Source organism: Vollenhovia emeryi, unplaced genomic scaffold, assembly GCF_000949405.1.
Source record: "Vollenhovia emeryi isolate VEMERY1.0 unplaced genomic scaffold, V.emery_V1.0 DF939390.1, whole genome shotgun sequence".
In the NCBI taxonomy this organism is placed as follows: Eukaryota; Metazoa; Arthropoda; class Insecta; order Hymenoptera; family Formicidae; genus Vollenhovia; species Vollenhovia emeryi.
This window is the reverse complement of record NW_011966976.1, coordinates 9,806-22,807: the sequence shown is the minus strand read 5'-3', so window position 1 is coordinate 22,807 and position 13,002 is coordinate 9,806. Positions and strand designations below refer to the sequence as shown.

Below are 13,002 nucleotides of genomic sequence, written 5' to 3'. Positions count from 1 at the left end.
GGAATGCATTGACTCACCGCGACATTTTGAAGTATCAAACTCAATCTTAGAGATGGTACGTTCGCACGCGTATGCCTGTGTCAATGTATAAATATGTATGTATAATTTTTACATTATAATTTTTGCAGGAGAGATTTGTCAGCAACATACAGATCAATCCAAAGAAATTCGAGAGCTCCAGCGAAATCGATACAAAAGTAAAATATATCCGTTCCGAAATTAAAGTGTGGTCAAATAGAGAACTAATACACGTTAAGTTAAACAGCATTGAACCCGCGAAAAATGAACTTCCGATACTATTTTACGGCGAACTGATCGATTTAAATACCAAGAATGGGATACCAAACAATTTGATAGTTTCAACAAATTGATAAAAACGATTATATGATCTGCCGGTATATGTCACTACGTCGTAGGAAGGCTATAATTTGCAAGTATGAAGTGCAGGGTTGAGAAGTAACTCGTTACTTGTAACGAAGTTACGGTTACAGTTCCTTTTTTTTTCGAAAGTCTAACTTAAACTCTGTTACTTTCTTTCCAGCTGTGACTAAAATGTAACTCGGTTACATTTTTTCAATAACTTTTAATCAGATGATTAGTTACAATAAAAGATTCTTTATATATATATTTTTTTTTAAACATCCGCAGATTGCATTGGGCCTTGCATTTGCGCATAAACGCCTTTGTCGACACTTTACAATTCAAATGCACAGTTGATATTTTCATTTTTATTGCAAGAAAGTAACTACAAAGTAATGATCCGGTACTTTTCGTGTAACTGTAATTGTAGCGCGTTACTTTTCACAATTCGTAACTTCTAACTGTAACTAGTTACATTTTTAACGATAAAACTGTAACTGTAACTATATGCTTTTATGAAATAACTTCTCAACTCTGATTAAATGTCCAATAAAATTAAAACTACATATAAATAGCGTTAAATAAAGTATCTTGCACAACCGTTTCTTTTCTAACGTGTCTGATGTTTTCCTACACTCTCTATCTACAATATCTCTCCTTATCCTCACCCTCCTTTAATCCTTTTTTGTTTAACAAATTTTCCTAAAAAACGTTTGCGATTGTAGAACCTAATGTTTCGATGTAAATAATTATCAGTTCTTCCCCTATCAAATATGATTGTTGTTACGATAATTGACTGCATTTACCTCACAATTGCAGGATAATGTTGTCAAAAAACATCACCTTTAATTTAAAGAATGATATATTTTTGATAAAGCACTCTAGAATCTATTTTGTATGATATTACACATATATACAAATAAGCGCTTTAGAATATAATATAAATATATTAATTCTATAGAATTAATCACGGCAATTATAGTTTCGTCAACATCAATATTGAAGTTTATTCAACAACATAATGCGTGTCTTATATTGTTATGCCATTACTTCTATTCTTATGACATCGTTTTATTATCGCATATGTATATGAACGTATAGACGTCATATACAGTCTTAATTCACGGCATCCTGAGGTACGCAGAAAAGACGCAAGCGCTGTTGAACGTTATAAATATATGCTATTAACTTATGAGCAGGTTCTAAAGCCCGCTGCAGACGATGCTATTTTTCCTGCTGGATTGCTTGCAATTTACTAAATTACTAGGAATCGTGAGTGCTCAATGGTGCGCCGATAGTAATTTATTAGATTGCAAGCAATCCAGCAGGAAAAATAGCATCGTCTGCAGCGGGCTTTATATAAAGGAGCGTGCGAGTGTAAGAAGAGTAGTGTCGCGTACATAGGTTGAAGCGCATTATCGCGAGATGAACGCCATTCTGATTCCATTCTTCCTAGGTTGGTAAGCCATTAACACATATCTACAACCGCCCGAATCCACGTGCCTATCATTCAACGTCGCACTCGTCTGTCCGAATGTAATCCCGCGTTTAACTTTTGAATATTTTTATTGAGAGAAATTTAAAAATTCGTGAAGTTTTAGATGACGAAAATTCTGAACTGTGAAAATCAGATAGAAAGAGTATCTCGTACATACCAGAGATTTAGAAAATTCTACTTCCAAAAACTATTGTGTTTCTAGTGATACTAATATTAAATGTGATAAAAATTTTTCCGCCACGTTCACTTAGCGGCCGACGTAGTCGTCTACAACACGTCGGAATGGACGTTCGGGCCGGAATACTTGTATGACCTGAACATTTCTTGTATTCTAAAACCGGAACCCGACGGACCCGTCGAGAGTTATCAAATGATTACTACAGTAAACTGTCGCCCGAAAATGCCGGACCATCTATCCTGTCATTTCAACAACGGAACGCTACTGGAATTTGTCGAGAATAACAACACGAGTGAAGAATGGCATATGGATGAAATGTTCGAGATCAAATTTAACGAGCGCGGTGTGGAAGGCGTGATCGTCGAGCCGAACACTGACGAGGAAATGGTGGACGTTATCCGAACGTTTGCCACTCAGTTTAACGTGGCTGTTGATCGGAGCAAAATTGACATGTCGCACTTTATGGTGAGAGAGGACTCGTCAATGGGCAATTGCGCGACGACGTACAGTGTCACACACGAAAAACCCGAGACGTCCACGACAGGAGATTTTCGGCTTGTGGTATTGCCGTTGGTCGACGCGAAATCTGGGACGACTCTTTCGATCGAGAAATCTCGGACGGAATGTATTGATCCTCCGCGACATTTGGAAGAATTAAACGCAATCTTAGAGATGGTACGTTTGCACGCGTATGCCCGTGTCAATGAATAAATATGTACGTATAATTTTTGCATTATAATTTTGGCAGGATAGATTTGTCAGCAAAATACAGATCGAGCCGAACAGATTCGAAACCTTTAGTGAAATCGATGCAAAAGTAACGTTTTACGAATCCGAATCCGAATCCGAATCCGAATCCGAATCCGAATCCGAATCCGAATCCGAATCCGAATCCGAATCCGAATCCGAATCCGAATCCAAATCCGAATCCGAATCCGAAATTCAAGTGTGGTCTACTAGAATTCTAATGGACATTAATTTAAACAGCATTGAACCTGCGAAGAATGAACTTCCGATGCTACCTTACGGCAAACTGATCGATTTAAATACCAAGTATGCGGTACCAAACAATATGATAGATTAAAACGACTATATGAATCTGCTGGTGTGTGTCAAATTGCGATGCAGAAAGACCATAATTTGCTAGTATTGAATGTCCAATTAAATTGAAACTACATATAAATAGAGTTAAATAAAGTATCTTGCAGAACTGTTTCTCTTCTTACGTCTCGGATGTGTTCTTTTCTATCTACACTATCTTTCTCTCCTCCTCACCTTTCTTTAACCCTTTTCTGCTTACCAAATTTTTCCTAAAAACACCTTTACGATTATAAAACATAATGACTGGAGGAAATCTTATAAGTTACCAGAAGTAATTAAAAACTTCAGAAGATTACTTGACCATGTCTCGCAAATTTTTATATTTAATCTCACGACGTTTCGACGATAGTTTGTGGTCCTCTTCAAGTGATAATTGTGTCAGTAAATCCGTATGGCAAATCAAAAGAACTGATCTAAAATCACTCTAATAATACAAACTTCACTTTAGAGCAGTTCATACACGTCATCAAATTGATCTTAGAATCGACTAGTTTTCGCTTCTGTGGGAAATATTATGAACAAGTCTTCGGTAGCCCAATGGGATCTCCATTGTCTCCAATTCTTGCGGACATAGTGATGGATGATCTAGAGACACAGTGCTTGCAGTCTTTAAATTTTAATATTACGACTTTTTATAGATACGTTGACGACATTTTTACTATAGTACCGACATCCAAAATCAATGACATACTTTCGGTTTTCAACACATACCATCCTAGACTCAAGTTCACTCACGAGACGGAAATTAACGATTCAATTAATTTCCTCGACACAACAGTCCTAAGAAGCGACGGTGTGCTAATTACGAACTGGTACCGGAAACCCACATTTTCTGGACGATATGTAAACTTTTTCTCAAACCACCCTCTAAAATACAAAACTAACACAATATCACACTTAATAGACCGAGCAATTATTCTATCTGACAGCCGATTCCACCTTGACCACATTCAAACTGTAAAAAACATTATATTAAATAATTGCTTTCCTACCAAATTAATTGGCAAACATATAAAATCCAGACTCAAACAAATAAAATTCCAAATCAACGTTAACGACCAGCCAAAAATTTTTGATCCTCGTGGATATATACGATTCCCATATATCAAGGGTGTTAGTGACAGTGTCAACCATAAACTCCGGAAAGTCGGTATTAATACACTATTGACCATCCCAAAAAAACTTAACTCCATCATAAAGATAGAAAAAGATACCTTGACCAATGACCAAAAAGTAGAAGTAGTATATAAGATTGACTGCAAGAACTGTAACGCTTCATACATAGGACAGACCAAGCGACATTTAAAAACTCGTGTAAAAGAACATTCAAAAGACATCATGAAACAAGTAAGCAACCACTCCGTGGTCAGCAAACACCGTACATCACATGGTCATGATTTCGATTGGTCTGCTCCTCATGTATTACACCAGGAGAGTAATACGAGAAGGAGAGAGATAGCTGAGATGGTTTTTATAAAAAGGACGAAAGATACAATTAACTTACAAACTGACACTGAAAATCTCAACGCTATTTATGACCGGATTATTGACCTGATTTAATTTTTAGACATCATCATTTACTTATTTATTTATTTATTTATTTATTTCTTGACCTATTATGTGACTTTCACCTATTTTTACCGATACCCTCTACATATCGATTCAGTCATATTTTGTCAGTACGCAAGCTAAGTTAACACTCGCTGAACATGTAAGTTTAGAAATTCATTTAAAAAGAAATCTCTGCAATTTCTCTCTCTCTTAACACTCTTAATTTTAGATCATAATGATTATCCTCTCAACACCAACGTAACACATGTGATTTTATACACACGATTACCACAGGTAACACACAATTTATATAACTTATCACAAATACGAAAACGTGACTAATTTGTAAAATTCGAATTGTAACAGATATGATCACTTGAAAAGGACCAAAACCCATGGTCGAAACGTCGTGATAATTTACCATTAAAATTGCCAGATATGGTCAACCAATTTTGATGTTTTTAAAGAATGATGTATCTTCGATGAAATACTATAGAATCTATTTTATACGATACCCCACACGCGCGCACGCACACGCAAACGCATACGGTTGGAGTTTTCACGGGCCATGGGTTGCCACGATTGGCACGGCGAACCGGCAACCTTACGCCTTCCGGATTTTCGCTACCGGGCCAATCGGCTGCCCACCCTTAGGGGTTGGTCTCCGTTATCGAAAGAAGACAACATGTTCCTACTGTAACTTTTCGGAGGACAACTCCGAAAAATCACATCACTCTCGCTGCCTGACAATAATAATCACGAGCGGTATCCCGCCGGTTACGTACGTTTCAAAATAAGGTCGTTTTCTTATTTTTCGTCTACACCTCTATTGTCAGGACATCGCTTTATCATCGTATAATATATGTACACGAACGTGCACGCGCCACGTACAGTCGTATTCACGGCATCCTGGGGTACGGAGAAAAGACGCGAGTGCTGCTGAACATTACGCTATTAAATTATGAGCAAGTTTTAGTACAAAGGGGCGTGCGACTGTAAGAAGAGTAGTGTCAACGTACAAACATACGTGAGGCTTACTGTCGCGAGATGAACGTCACCCTGATTCCGTTCTTCCTAGGTAAGTCATCAACAAGTAAACTGCTTGGTCCACCCGGAGAACGTGCATATCTAAAAGACATCGTTAAGAGAACTATTAGACGCCTTATGTCTAAAAGACGTCTAATAGACGTCTTAAAGATGTCTTTCGAACATGTTCTCTGGGCACGTGCTTATCATTTAACGTCGTACTCGTCTGTACGCATGTAAAATCGCGTGGATACATTTTCACAAAACTTTTATTGACAACGAGAGGAATGAAAAATTCTTAAAGGTTTAGATAAATGAAATTTTGATGGGAGGAAATTAGCGAGGAAACGTATCTTGTACATATTAGAGATTTGGCAAATCTCATTTACGAAAGTTCTATCTTTCTAGCGATATTAATACTAAATTTGATAAAATTTTCCGTCACACTTACTTAGCGGCCAACGTAGTCGTCCACAATCCGGCAGAATGGACGTTTGGGCAGGAATACTTGTACGACGTGAACATTTCTTATGATGTAAAACCGGATTCCTTTGGATCAAAGAAAAATTATCAATTACTCACCACACTAAGCTGTCGCCCGAAAATGCGGAACTATCTACTCTACCAGTTCAAAAACGGATCGCATGTGAAGCGCACATCAACGAAGGATAGCATCGTGGGGCTAGGAGGACGAGCAGAAGATATGTTTGAGATCAAATTTACCGAGCGCGGTGTGGAAAGCCTGATTGTCGATCGGACCAGCTACGGACCAGATGTGCAGACTATGCGAAAAATAGCCAATCAGTTTAACGTGATTGATGATCGGAAAAATTTGGGCAAGCGGCAGTTTATACGGAAAGTGAGCGCTCGTTGATGGGCAATTGCACGACCACGTACACTATCTCGCACGACGAAACCGAGGACGAAACGGACATGCACGAGGAAGGAGATACCGATTTTGAGCTCCTGATATTGCCGTCGGTCAACACCGAATCTGGAACGCCTCTTTTCCTTGAGAAATCTCGGATAGTTTGTTACAATTCACTCGAAAAACTTGTCACATTCGACACCGCACAATTAGAGGTGGTACGTATTGTGCACGCGCGTGTGCCTGTGTGTGCATAATCTGTGCATTACAATTGTTGCAGGAGAGATTTGTCAGCGAATACAAAATCTACCCAAAAAAATTCAAAAGCTTTACCAGATTCCAGGGAAAGATAGGAGATGAGGAATCAGACGGTGAAGAGATATCAATTAAAGAATTTATACACGTTAATTTAAATAGCATTCAACCCGCGCAAGATAAACTTCCGACTATTTCCAACGGTAAACTGATCGAATTAAGTGGCAACATTAATGTATAGAGCAATTTTATAAACTAAAGCGGCTATGTATGTACACTTTACTAATATATGTCTATCCACATACGTTACGTTACGTTGTAGGATGCTATAATTTGCAATATTAAATATCTAATCGAATTAAAACTACACTTGAATAGAATTAAATAAAGTACGTGTGGCATATCGTCGCGAGATGAATGTCACCCTGATTCCGTTCGTCCTAGGTAAGCCGTCAACAAGTAAACTGCCTAAATCCACCCAGAGAGCATGCATGTCTAAAAGACATCTTTAAGACGCCCATACAGCACCAAAGCTTTCAGAAACATTTTAGAAAACATTGTTGCAATGTTGCAGGGTTTCTGAAAGCTTCGGTGCTGTATGGGTCTACATAATACGTCTAATAGATGCACGTTCTCTGGACACGTGCTTATCATTTAACGTTCTACATATGAACGAATGTAAAATCGCGTAGATACATTTCCCGAAACTCTTATTGATGACGGGAGGAATTAAAAAATTCATAAACGTTTAGATAAATAAAATCCTGAGGGAGCAAATCACAGCGGAAAAGTATCTCGTGCATAAATCTTATGCCGTCCGGATTTTCGCTACCGGGCCAGTCGGCTGTCCACCCTTAGCGGTTGGTCTCCGTTATCGAGGCGAGACAATGTTCCTCACTTTAGCTCTTCGAAGGACAACTCCGAAAAGTGAAATCACTCTCGCTGCTTTACAATAATAATGACGTGCGGTGTCACGCCCGTTGCCGTATCATTCAAAACATGGTCGTCTTCTAATTTCTCGCCTATACCTCTATTGTCAAGACACCGTTTTCTGATCGCACATGGATACAACCGTGCACACGTCACATGTCGTCGTATTCAGGACATCCTGGGGTACGGAGGAAAGACGCGAGTGCTGCTGAACATTACGCTATTAAATTATGAGCAAGTTCTAGTATAAAGGAGCGTGCGACTGTAAGAAAAGCAGTGCGAACGTACATACACACGTGAGGCGTGTTGTCGCGAGATGTACGTCACCGTGATTCCGTTCTTCCTAGGTAATTCCATTGACAAGTAAACTGTTTTAATCCACCCAGAGAACTTGCATGTTTAAAAGACATCTTTAAAATATCTATTAGTCTATTAGTAGTCCATAACATTTTTAGGGAATTAGTCTATTAGTCTATTAGTAGTCTATTGGTAGTCTATTAAATTAAATAGATGTCTTAAAGATAATAGATAATAGAGATAATAATAAATAGATGTTTTTTAGACATGGCTGTTTTATGGGCATGTGCTTACCATTTAACGTCATACTCGTCTACTAAAAGACGTCTAATAGACGCCTTGAAGATGTTTTTTAAACATGTTCTCTGGGCACGTGCTTATCATTTAACGTCGTACTCGTCCGTACGAATTTTTCTCTAAAAACTTTTATTGATAAGGAGTGGAAATAAAATTTCTTAAAGGTTCGGATGAATGGAATTCTGAGGGGAGAAAATCAGAGAGAAATGTATCTCGTACATATTAGAGATTTAGCAAATCTCATTTACAAAAGTTCTATCTCTAAATAAGCGCTTTAGAATATAATATAAATATATTAATTCTATAGAATTAATCACGGCAATTATAGTTTCGTCAACATCAATATTGAAGTTTATTCAACAACATAATGCATGTCTTATACTGTTATGCCATTACTTCTGTTCTTATGACATCGTTTTATTATCGCATATGTATATGAACGTATAGACGTCATATACAGTCTTAATTCACGGCATCCTGAGGTACGCAGAAAAGACGCAAACGCTGTTGAACGTTATATATGCTATTAACTTATGAGCAGGTTCTAAAGCCCGCTGCAGACGATGCTATTTTTTTGTTGGATTGCTTGCAATTTACTAAATTACTAGGAATCTTGAGTGCTCAATGGTGCACCGATAGTAATTTATTAGATTGCAAGCAATCCAGCAGGAAAAATATCATCGTCTGCAGCGGGCTTTATATAAAGGAGCGTGCGAGTGTAAAAAGAGTAGTGTCGCGTACATAGGTTGAAGCGCATTGTCGCGAGATGAACGCCATTCTGATTCCATTCTTCCTAGGTTGGTAAGCCATTAACAAGTATCTACAACCGCCCGAATCCTCGTGTCTATCATTCAACGTAGCACTCGTCTGTCCGAATGTAATCCCGCGGTTAACTTTTGAATATTTTTACTGAGAGAAATTTAAAAATTCGTAAAGGTTTAGATGACGAAAATTCTGAACTGTGAAAATCAGATAGAAAGAGTATCTCGTATATACCAGAGATTTAGAAAATTCAACTTCCAAAAACTGTGTTTCTAGATATTAATATTAAATGTGATAAAACATTTTCCGCCACATTCACTTAGCGGCCGACATAGTCGCCAACAACACGTCGGAATGGACGTTCGGGCCGGAATACTTGTATGACCTGAACATTTCTTATATTGTAAAACCGGAACCCGACGGACCCCTCGTGAGTTATCAAATGATTAATACAGTAAACTGTCGCCCGAAAATGCCGGACCATCTATCCTGCCATTACAACAACGGAACGATACTGCAATTTGTCGAGAATAACAACACGAGTGAAGAATGGCATATGGATGAAATGTTCGAGATCAAATTTAACGAGCGCGGTGTGGAAGGCGTGATCGTCGAGCCGAACACTGACGAGGAAATGGTGGACGTTATCCGAACGTTTGCCTCTCTGTTTATCGTGGCTGTTGATCGGAGCAAAATTGACATGTCGCACTTTATGATGAGAGAGTACTCGTCAATGGGCAATTGCGCGACGACGTACAGTGTCACACACGAAAAACCCGAGACGTCCACGACAGGAGATTTTCGGCTTGTGGTATTGCCGTTGGTCGACGCGAAATCTGGGACGACTCTTTCGATCGAGAAATCTCGGACGGAATGCATTGATGTTCCGCGACGTTTGGAAAAATTAAACGCAACCTTAGAGATTGTACGTTCGCACGCGTATGCCCGTGTCAATGTATAAATATGTACGTATAATTTTTGCATTATAATTTTTGCAGGGTAGATTTGTCACCAAAATACAGATCGAGCCGAACAGATTCGAAACCTTTAGTGAAATCGATATAAAATTAACGTTTTCCGAATCCGAATTTGGAGTGTGGTCTACTAGAATTCTAATGGACCTTAATTTAAACAGCATTGAACCTGCGAAGAATGAACTTCCGATGCTACCTTACGGCAAACTGAGCGAGTTAAATACCAAGCATGCGGTACCAAACAATATGATAGATTAAAACGACTACATGAATCTGCTGGTGTGTGTCAAATTGCGATGCAGAAAGACCATAATTTGCTAGTATTGAATGTCCAATTAAATTGAAACTACATATAAATAGAGTTAAATAAAGTATCTTGCACAACTGTTTCTCTTCTTACGTCTCGGATGTGTTCTTTTCTATCTACACTATCTTTCTCTCCTCCTCACCTTTCTTTAACCCTTTTCTGTTTAACAAATTTTTCCTAAAAACACCTTTACGATTATAAAACATAATGACTGGAGGAAATCTTATAAGTTACCAGAAGTAATTAAAAACTTCAGAAGATTACTTGACCATGTCTCGCAAATTTTTATGTTTAATCTCACGACGTTCCGACCATAGTTTGTGGTCCTCTTCAAGTGATAATTGTGTCAGTAAATCCGTAATGCAAATCAAAAGAACTGATCTAAAATTCACTCTAATAATACAATCTTCACTTTAGAGCAGTTCATACACGTTATCAAATTGATCTTAGAATCGACTAGTTTTCGCTTCTGTGGGAAATATTATGAACAAGTCTTTGGTAGCCCAATGGGATCTCCATTGTCTCCAATTCTTGCGGACATAGTGATGGATGATCTAGAGGCACAGTGCTTGCAGTCTTTAAATTTTAATATTACGACTTTATAGATACGTTGACGACATTTTTACTATAGTACCGACATCCAAAATCAATGACATACTTTCGGTTTTCAACACATACCATCCTAGACTCAAGTTCACTCACGAGACGGAAATTAACGATTCAATTAATTTCCTCGACACAACAGTCCTAAGAAGCGATGGTGTGCTAATTACGAACTGGTACCGGAAACCCACATTTTCTGGACGATATGTAAACTTTTTCTCAAACCACCCTCTAAAATACAAAACTAACACAATATCACACTTAATAGACCGAGCAATTATTCTATCTGACAGCCGATTCCACCTTGACAACATTCAAACTATAAAAAACATTTTATTAAATAATTGCTTTCCTACCAAATTAATTGACAAACATATAAAATCCAGACTCAAACAAATAAAATTCCAAATCAACGTTAACGACTAGCCAAAAATTTTCGATCCTCGTGGATATATACGATTCCCATATATCAAGGGTATTAGTGACAGTGTCAACCATAAACTCCGGAAAGTCGGTATTAATACACTATTGACCATCCCAAAAAAACTCCATCATAAAGAAAGAAAAAGATACCTTGACCAATGACCAAAAGGTAGAAATAGTATATAAGATTGACTGCAAGAACTGTAACGCTTCATACATAGGACAGACCAAGCGACATTTAAAAACTCGTGTAAATGAACATTCAAAAGACATCATGAAACAAGTAAGCAACCACTCCGTGGTCAGCAAACACCGTACATCACATGGTCATGATTTCGATTGGTCTGCTCCTCGTGTATTACACCAGGAGAGTAATACGAGAAGGAGAGAGATAGCTGAGATGGTTTTTATAAAAAGGACGAAAGATACAATTAACTTACAAACTGACACTGAAAATCTCAACGCTATCTATGACCGGATTATTGACCTGATTTAATTTTTAGACATCATCATTTACTTATTTATTTATTTATTTATTTATTTCTTGACCTATTATGTGTCTTTCACCTATTTTTACCGATACCCTCTACATATCGATTCAGTCATATTTTGTCAGTGCGCAAGCTAAGTTAACACTCGCTAAACATGTAAGTTTAGAAATTCATTTAAAAAGAAATCTCTGCAATTTCTCTCTCTCTTAACACCCTTAATTTTAGATCATAATGATTATCCTCTCAACACCAACGTAACACATGTGATTTTATACACACGATTACCACAGGTAACACACAATTTATATAACCGTAAACTTATCACAAATACGAAAACGTGACTAATTTGTAAAATTCGAATTGTAACAGATATAATCACTTGAAAAGGACCAAAACCCATGGTCGAAACGTCGTGATAATTTACCACTAAAATTGCCAGATATGGTCAACCAATTTTGATGTTTTTAAAGAATGATGTATCTTCGATGAAATACTATAGAATCTATTTTATACGATACCCCACATACGCACACGCGCGCACGCACACGCAAACGCATACGGTTGGAGTTTTCACGGGCCACGGGTTGCCACGATTGGAACGGCGAACCAGCAACCTTACGCCTTCCGGATTTTCGCTACCGGGCCAATCGGCTGCCTACCCTAAACCCTTAGCGGTTGGTCTCCGTTATCGAAAGGAGACAACATGTTCCTTACTGTAACTTTCCGGAGGACAACTCCGAAAAATCACATCACTCTCGCTGCCTGACAATAATAATCACGAGCGGTATCCCGCCGGTTACGTACGTTTCAAAATAAGGTCGTTTTCTTATTTTTCGCCTACACCTCTATTGTCAGGACATCGCTTTATCATCGTATATGTACACGAACGTGCACGCGCCACGTACAGTCGTATTCACGCCCGGGAAAAAATTTTCACATATGATCATATATAATCATATATGCTCATATACGAAAAATGTCCATATATAAGATACCATATGTATCATATATGATCGTATATGATAATGTGTTTGTGGTAATTATGGAGAATAGGAACTTTTCCGAATTTTGATATTTTTCG

The 13,002-nt window shown here is 38.0% G+C and overlaps 4 protein-coding genes across 6 annotated transcripts in view; all 4 read left to right on the top strand.

Moving 5' to 3' along the window:
- LOC105558028 overlaps positions 1–680 on the top strand; it is a 3,837-nt gene extending 3,157 nt beyond the window's left edge. Inside the window, exons 3-4 of the mRNA XM_012005515.1 lie at positions 5–55; positions 129–680. Coding sequence (XP_011860905.1) covers positions 5–55; positions 129–371 — 294 coding nt within the window. The 3' untranslated portion in view covers positions 372–680. The remainder of the gene's footprint in view (positions 1–4; positions 56–128) is intronic.
- A 1,036-nt stretch (positions 681–1,716) lies between these two features.
- On the top strand, positions 1,717–3,259 carry LOC105558019. The gene is made up of 3 exons (XM_012005504.1): positions 1,717–1,816; positions 2,110–2,711; positions 2,785–3,259. Exons 1-3 carry the CDS (start codon positions 1,786–1,788, stop codon positions 3,118–3,120), a joined length of 969 nt encoding a protein of 322 aa, XP_011860894.1. The 5' UTR covers positions 1,717–1,785; the 3' UTR covers positions 3,121–3,259.
- Positions 3,260–5,463: 2,204 nt separating this feature from the next.
- LOC105558017 lies at positions 5,464–6,698 on the top strand. Its single transcript, XM_012005501.1, has 2 exons — positions 5,464–5,766; positions 6,170–6,698. Exons 1-2 carry the CDS (start codon positions 5,736–5,738, stop codon positions 6,586–6,588), a joined length of 450 nt encoding a protein of 149 aa, XP_011860891.1. The 5' UTR covers positions 5,464–5,735; the 3' UTR covers positions 6,589–6,698.
- A 1,360-nt stretch (positions 6,699–8,058) lies between these two features.
- On the top strand, positions 8,059–10,496 carry LOC105558016. Of its 3 annotated transcripts, none has more exons than XM_012005498.1 (3): positions 8,059–8,114; positions 9,447–10,048; positions 10,122–10,496. In XM_012005498.1, the coding sequence occupies exons 1-3, from the start codon at positions 8,084–8,086 to the stop codon at positions 10,353–10,355; spliced, it is 867 nt and encodes a 288-aa protein (XP_011860888.1). In that variant the 5' UTR covers positions 8,059–8,083; the 3' UTR covers positions 10,356–10,496. The 3 variants fall into 3 exon arrangements, with proteins under 3 accessions (XP_011860888.1, XP_011860887.1, XP_011860890.1); XM_012005497.1 differs by lacking the exon at positions 8,059–8,114 and adding an exon at positions 9,067–9,158; XM_012005500.1 differs by lacking the exon at positions 8,059–8,114 and adding an exon at positions 9,072–9,158 and having other exon boundaries at positions 9,579–10,048.
- The last annotated feature ends 2,506 nt before the right edge of the window (positions 10,497–13,002 follow it).

Excerpts from the sequence above, each read along its gene's own strand:
- LOC105558017 (XM_012005501.1), top strand. The coding sequence starts at position 5,736 with ATGAACGTCACCCTGATTCCGTTCTTCCTAG. Across the intron at positions 5,767-6,169 it reads CCTGATTCCGTTCTTCCTAG|CGGCCAACGTAGTCGTCCAC; the intron begins GTAAGTCATCAA and ends ACACTTACTTAG.
- LOC105558019 (XM_012005504.1), top strand. The coding sequence starts at position 1,786 with ATGAACGCCATTCTGATTCCATTCTTCCTAG. Across the intron at positions 1,817-2,109 it reads TCTGATTCCATTCTTCCTAG|CGGCCGACGTAGTCGTCTAC; the intron begins GTTGGTAAGCCA and ends ACGTTCACTTAG. Across the intron at positions 2,712-2,784 it reads TAAACGCAATCTTAGAGATG|GATAGATTTGTCAGCAAAAT; the intron begins GTACGTTTGCAC and ends TAATTTTGGCAG.
- LOC105558016 (XM_012005498.1), top strand. The coding sequence starts at position 8,084 with ATGTACGTCACCGTGATTCCGTTCTTCCTAG. Across the intron at positions 8,115-9,446 it reads CGTGATTCCGTTCTTCCTAG|CGGCCGACATAGTCGCCAAC; the intron begins GTAATTCCATTG and ends ACATTCACTTAG. Across the intron at positions 10,049-10,121 it reads TAAACGCAACCTTAGAGATT|GGTAGATTTGTCACCAAAAT; the intron begins GTACGTTCGCAC and ends TAATTTTTGCAG.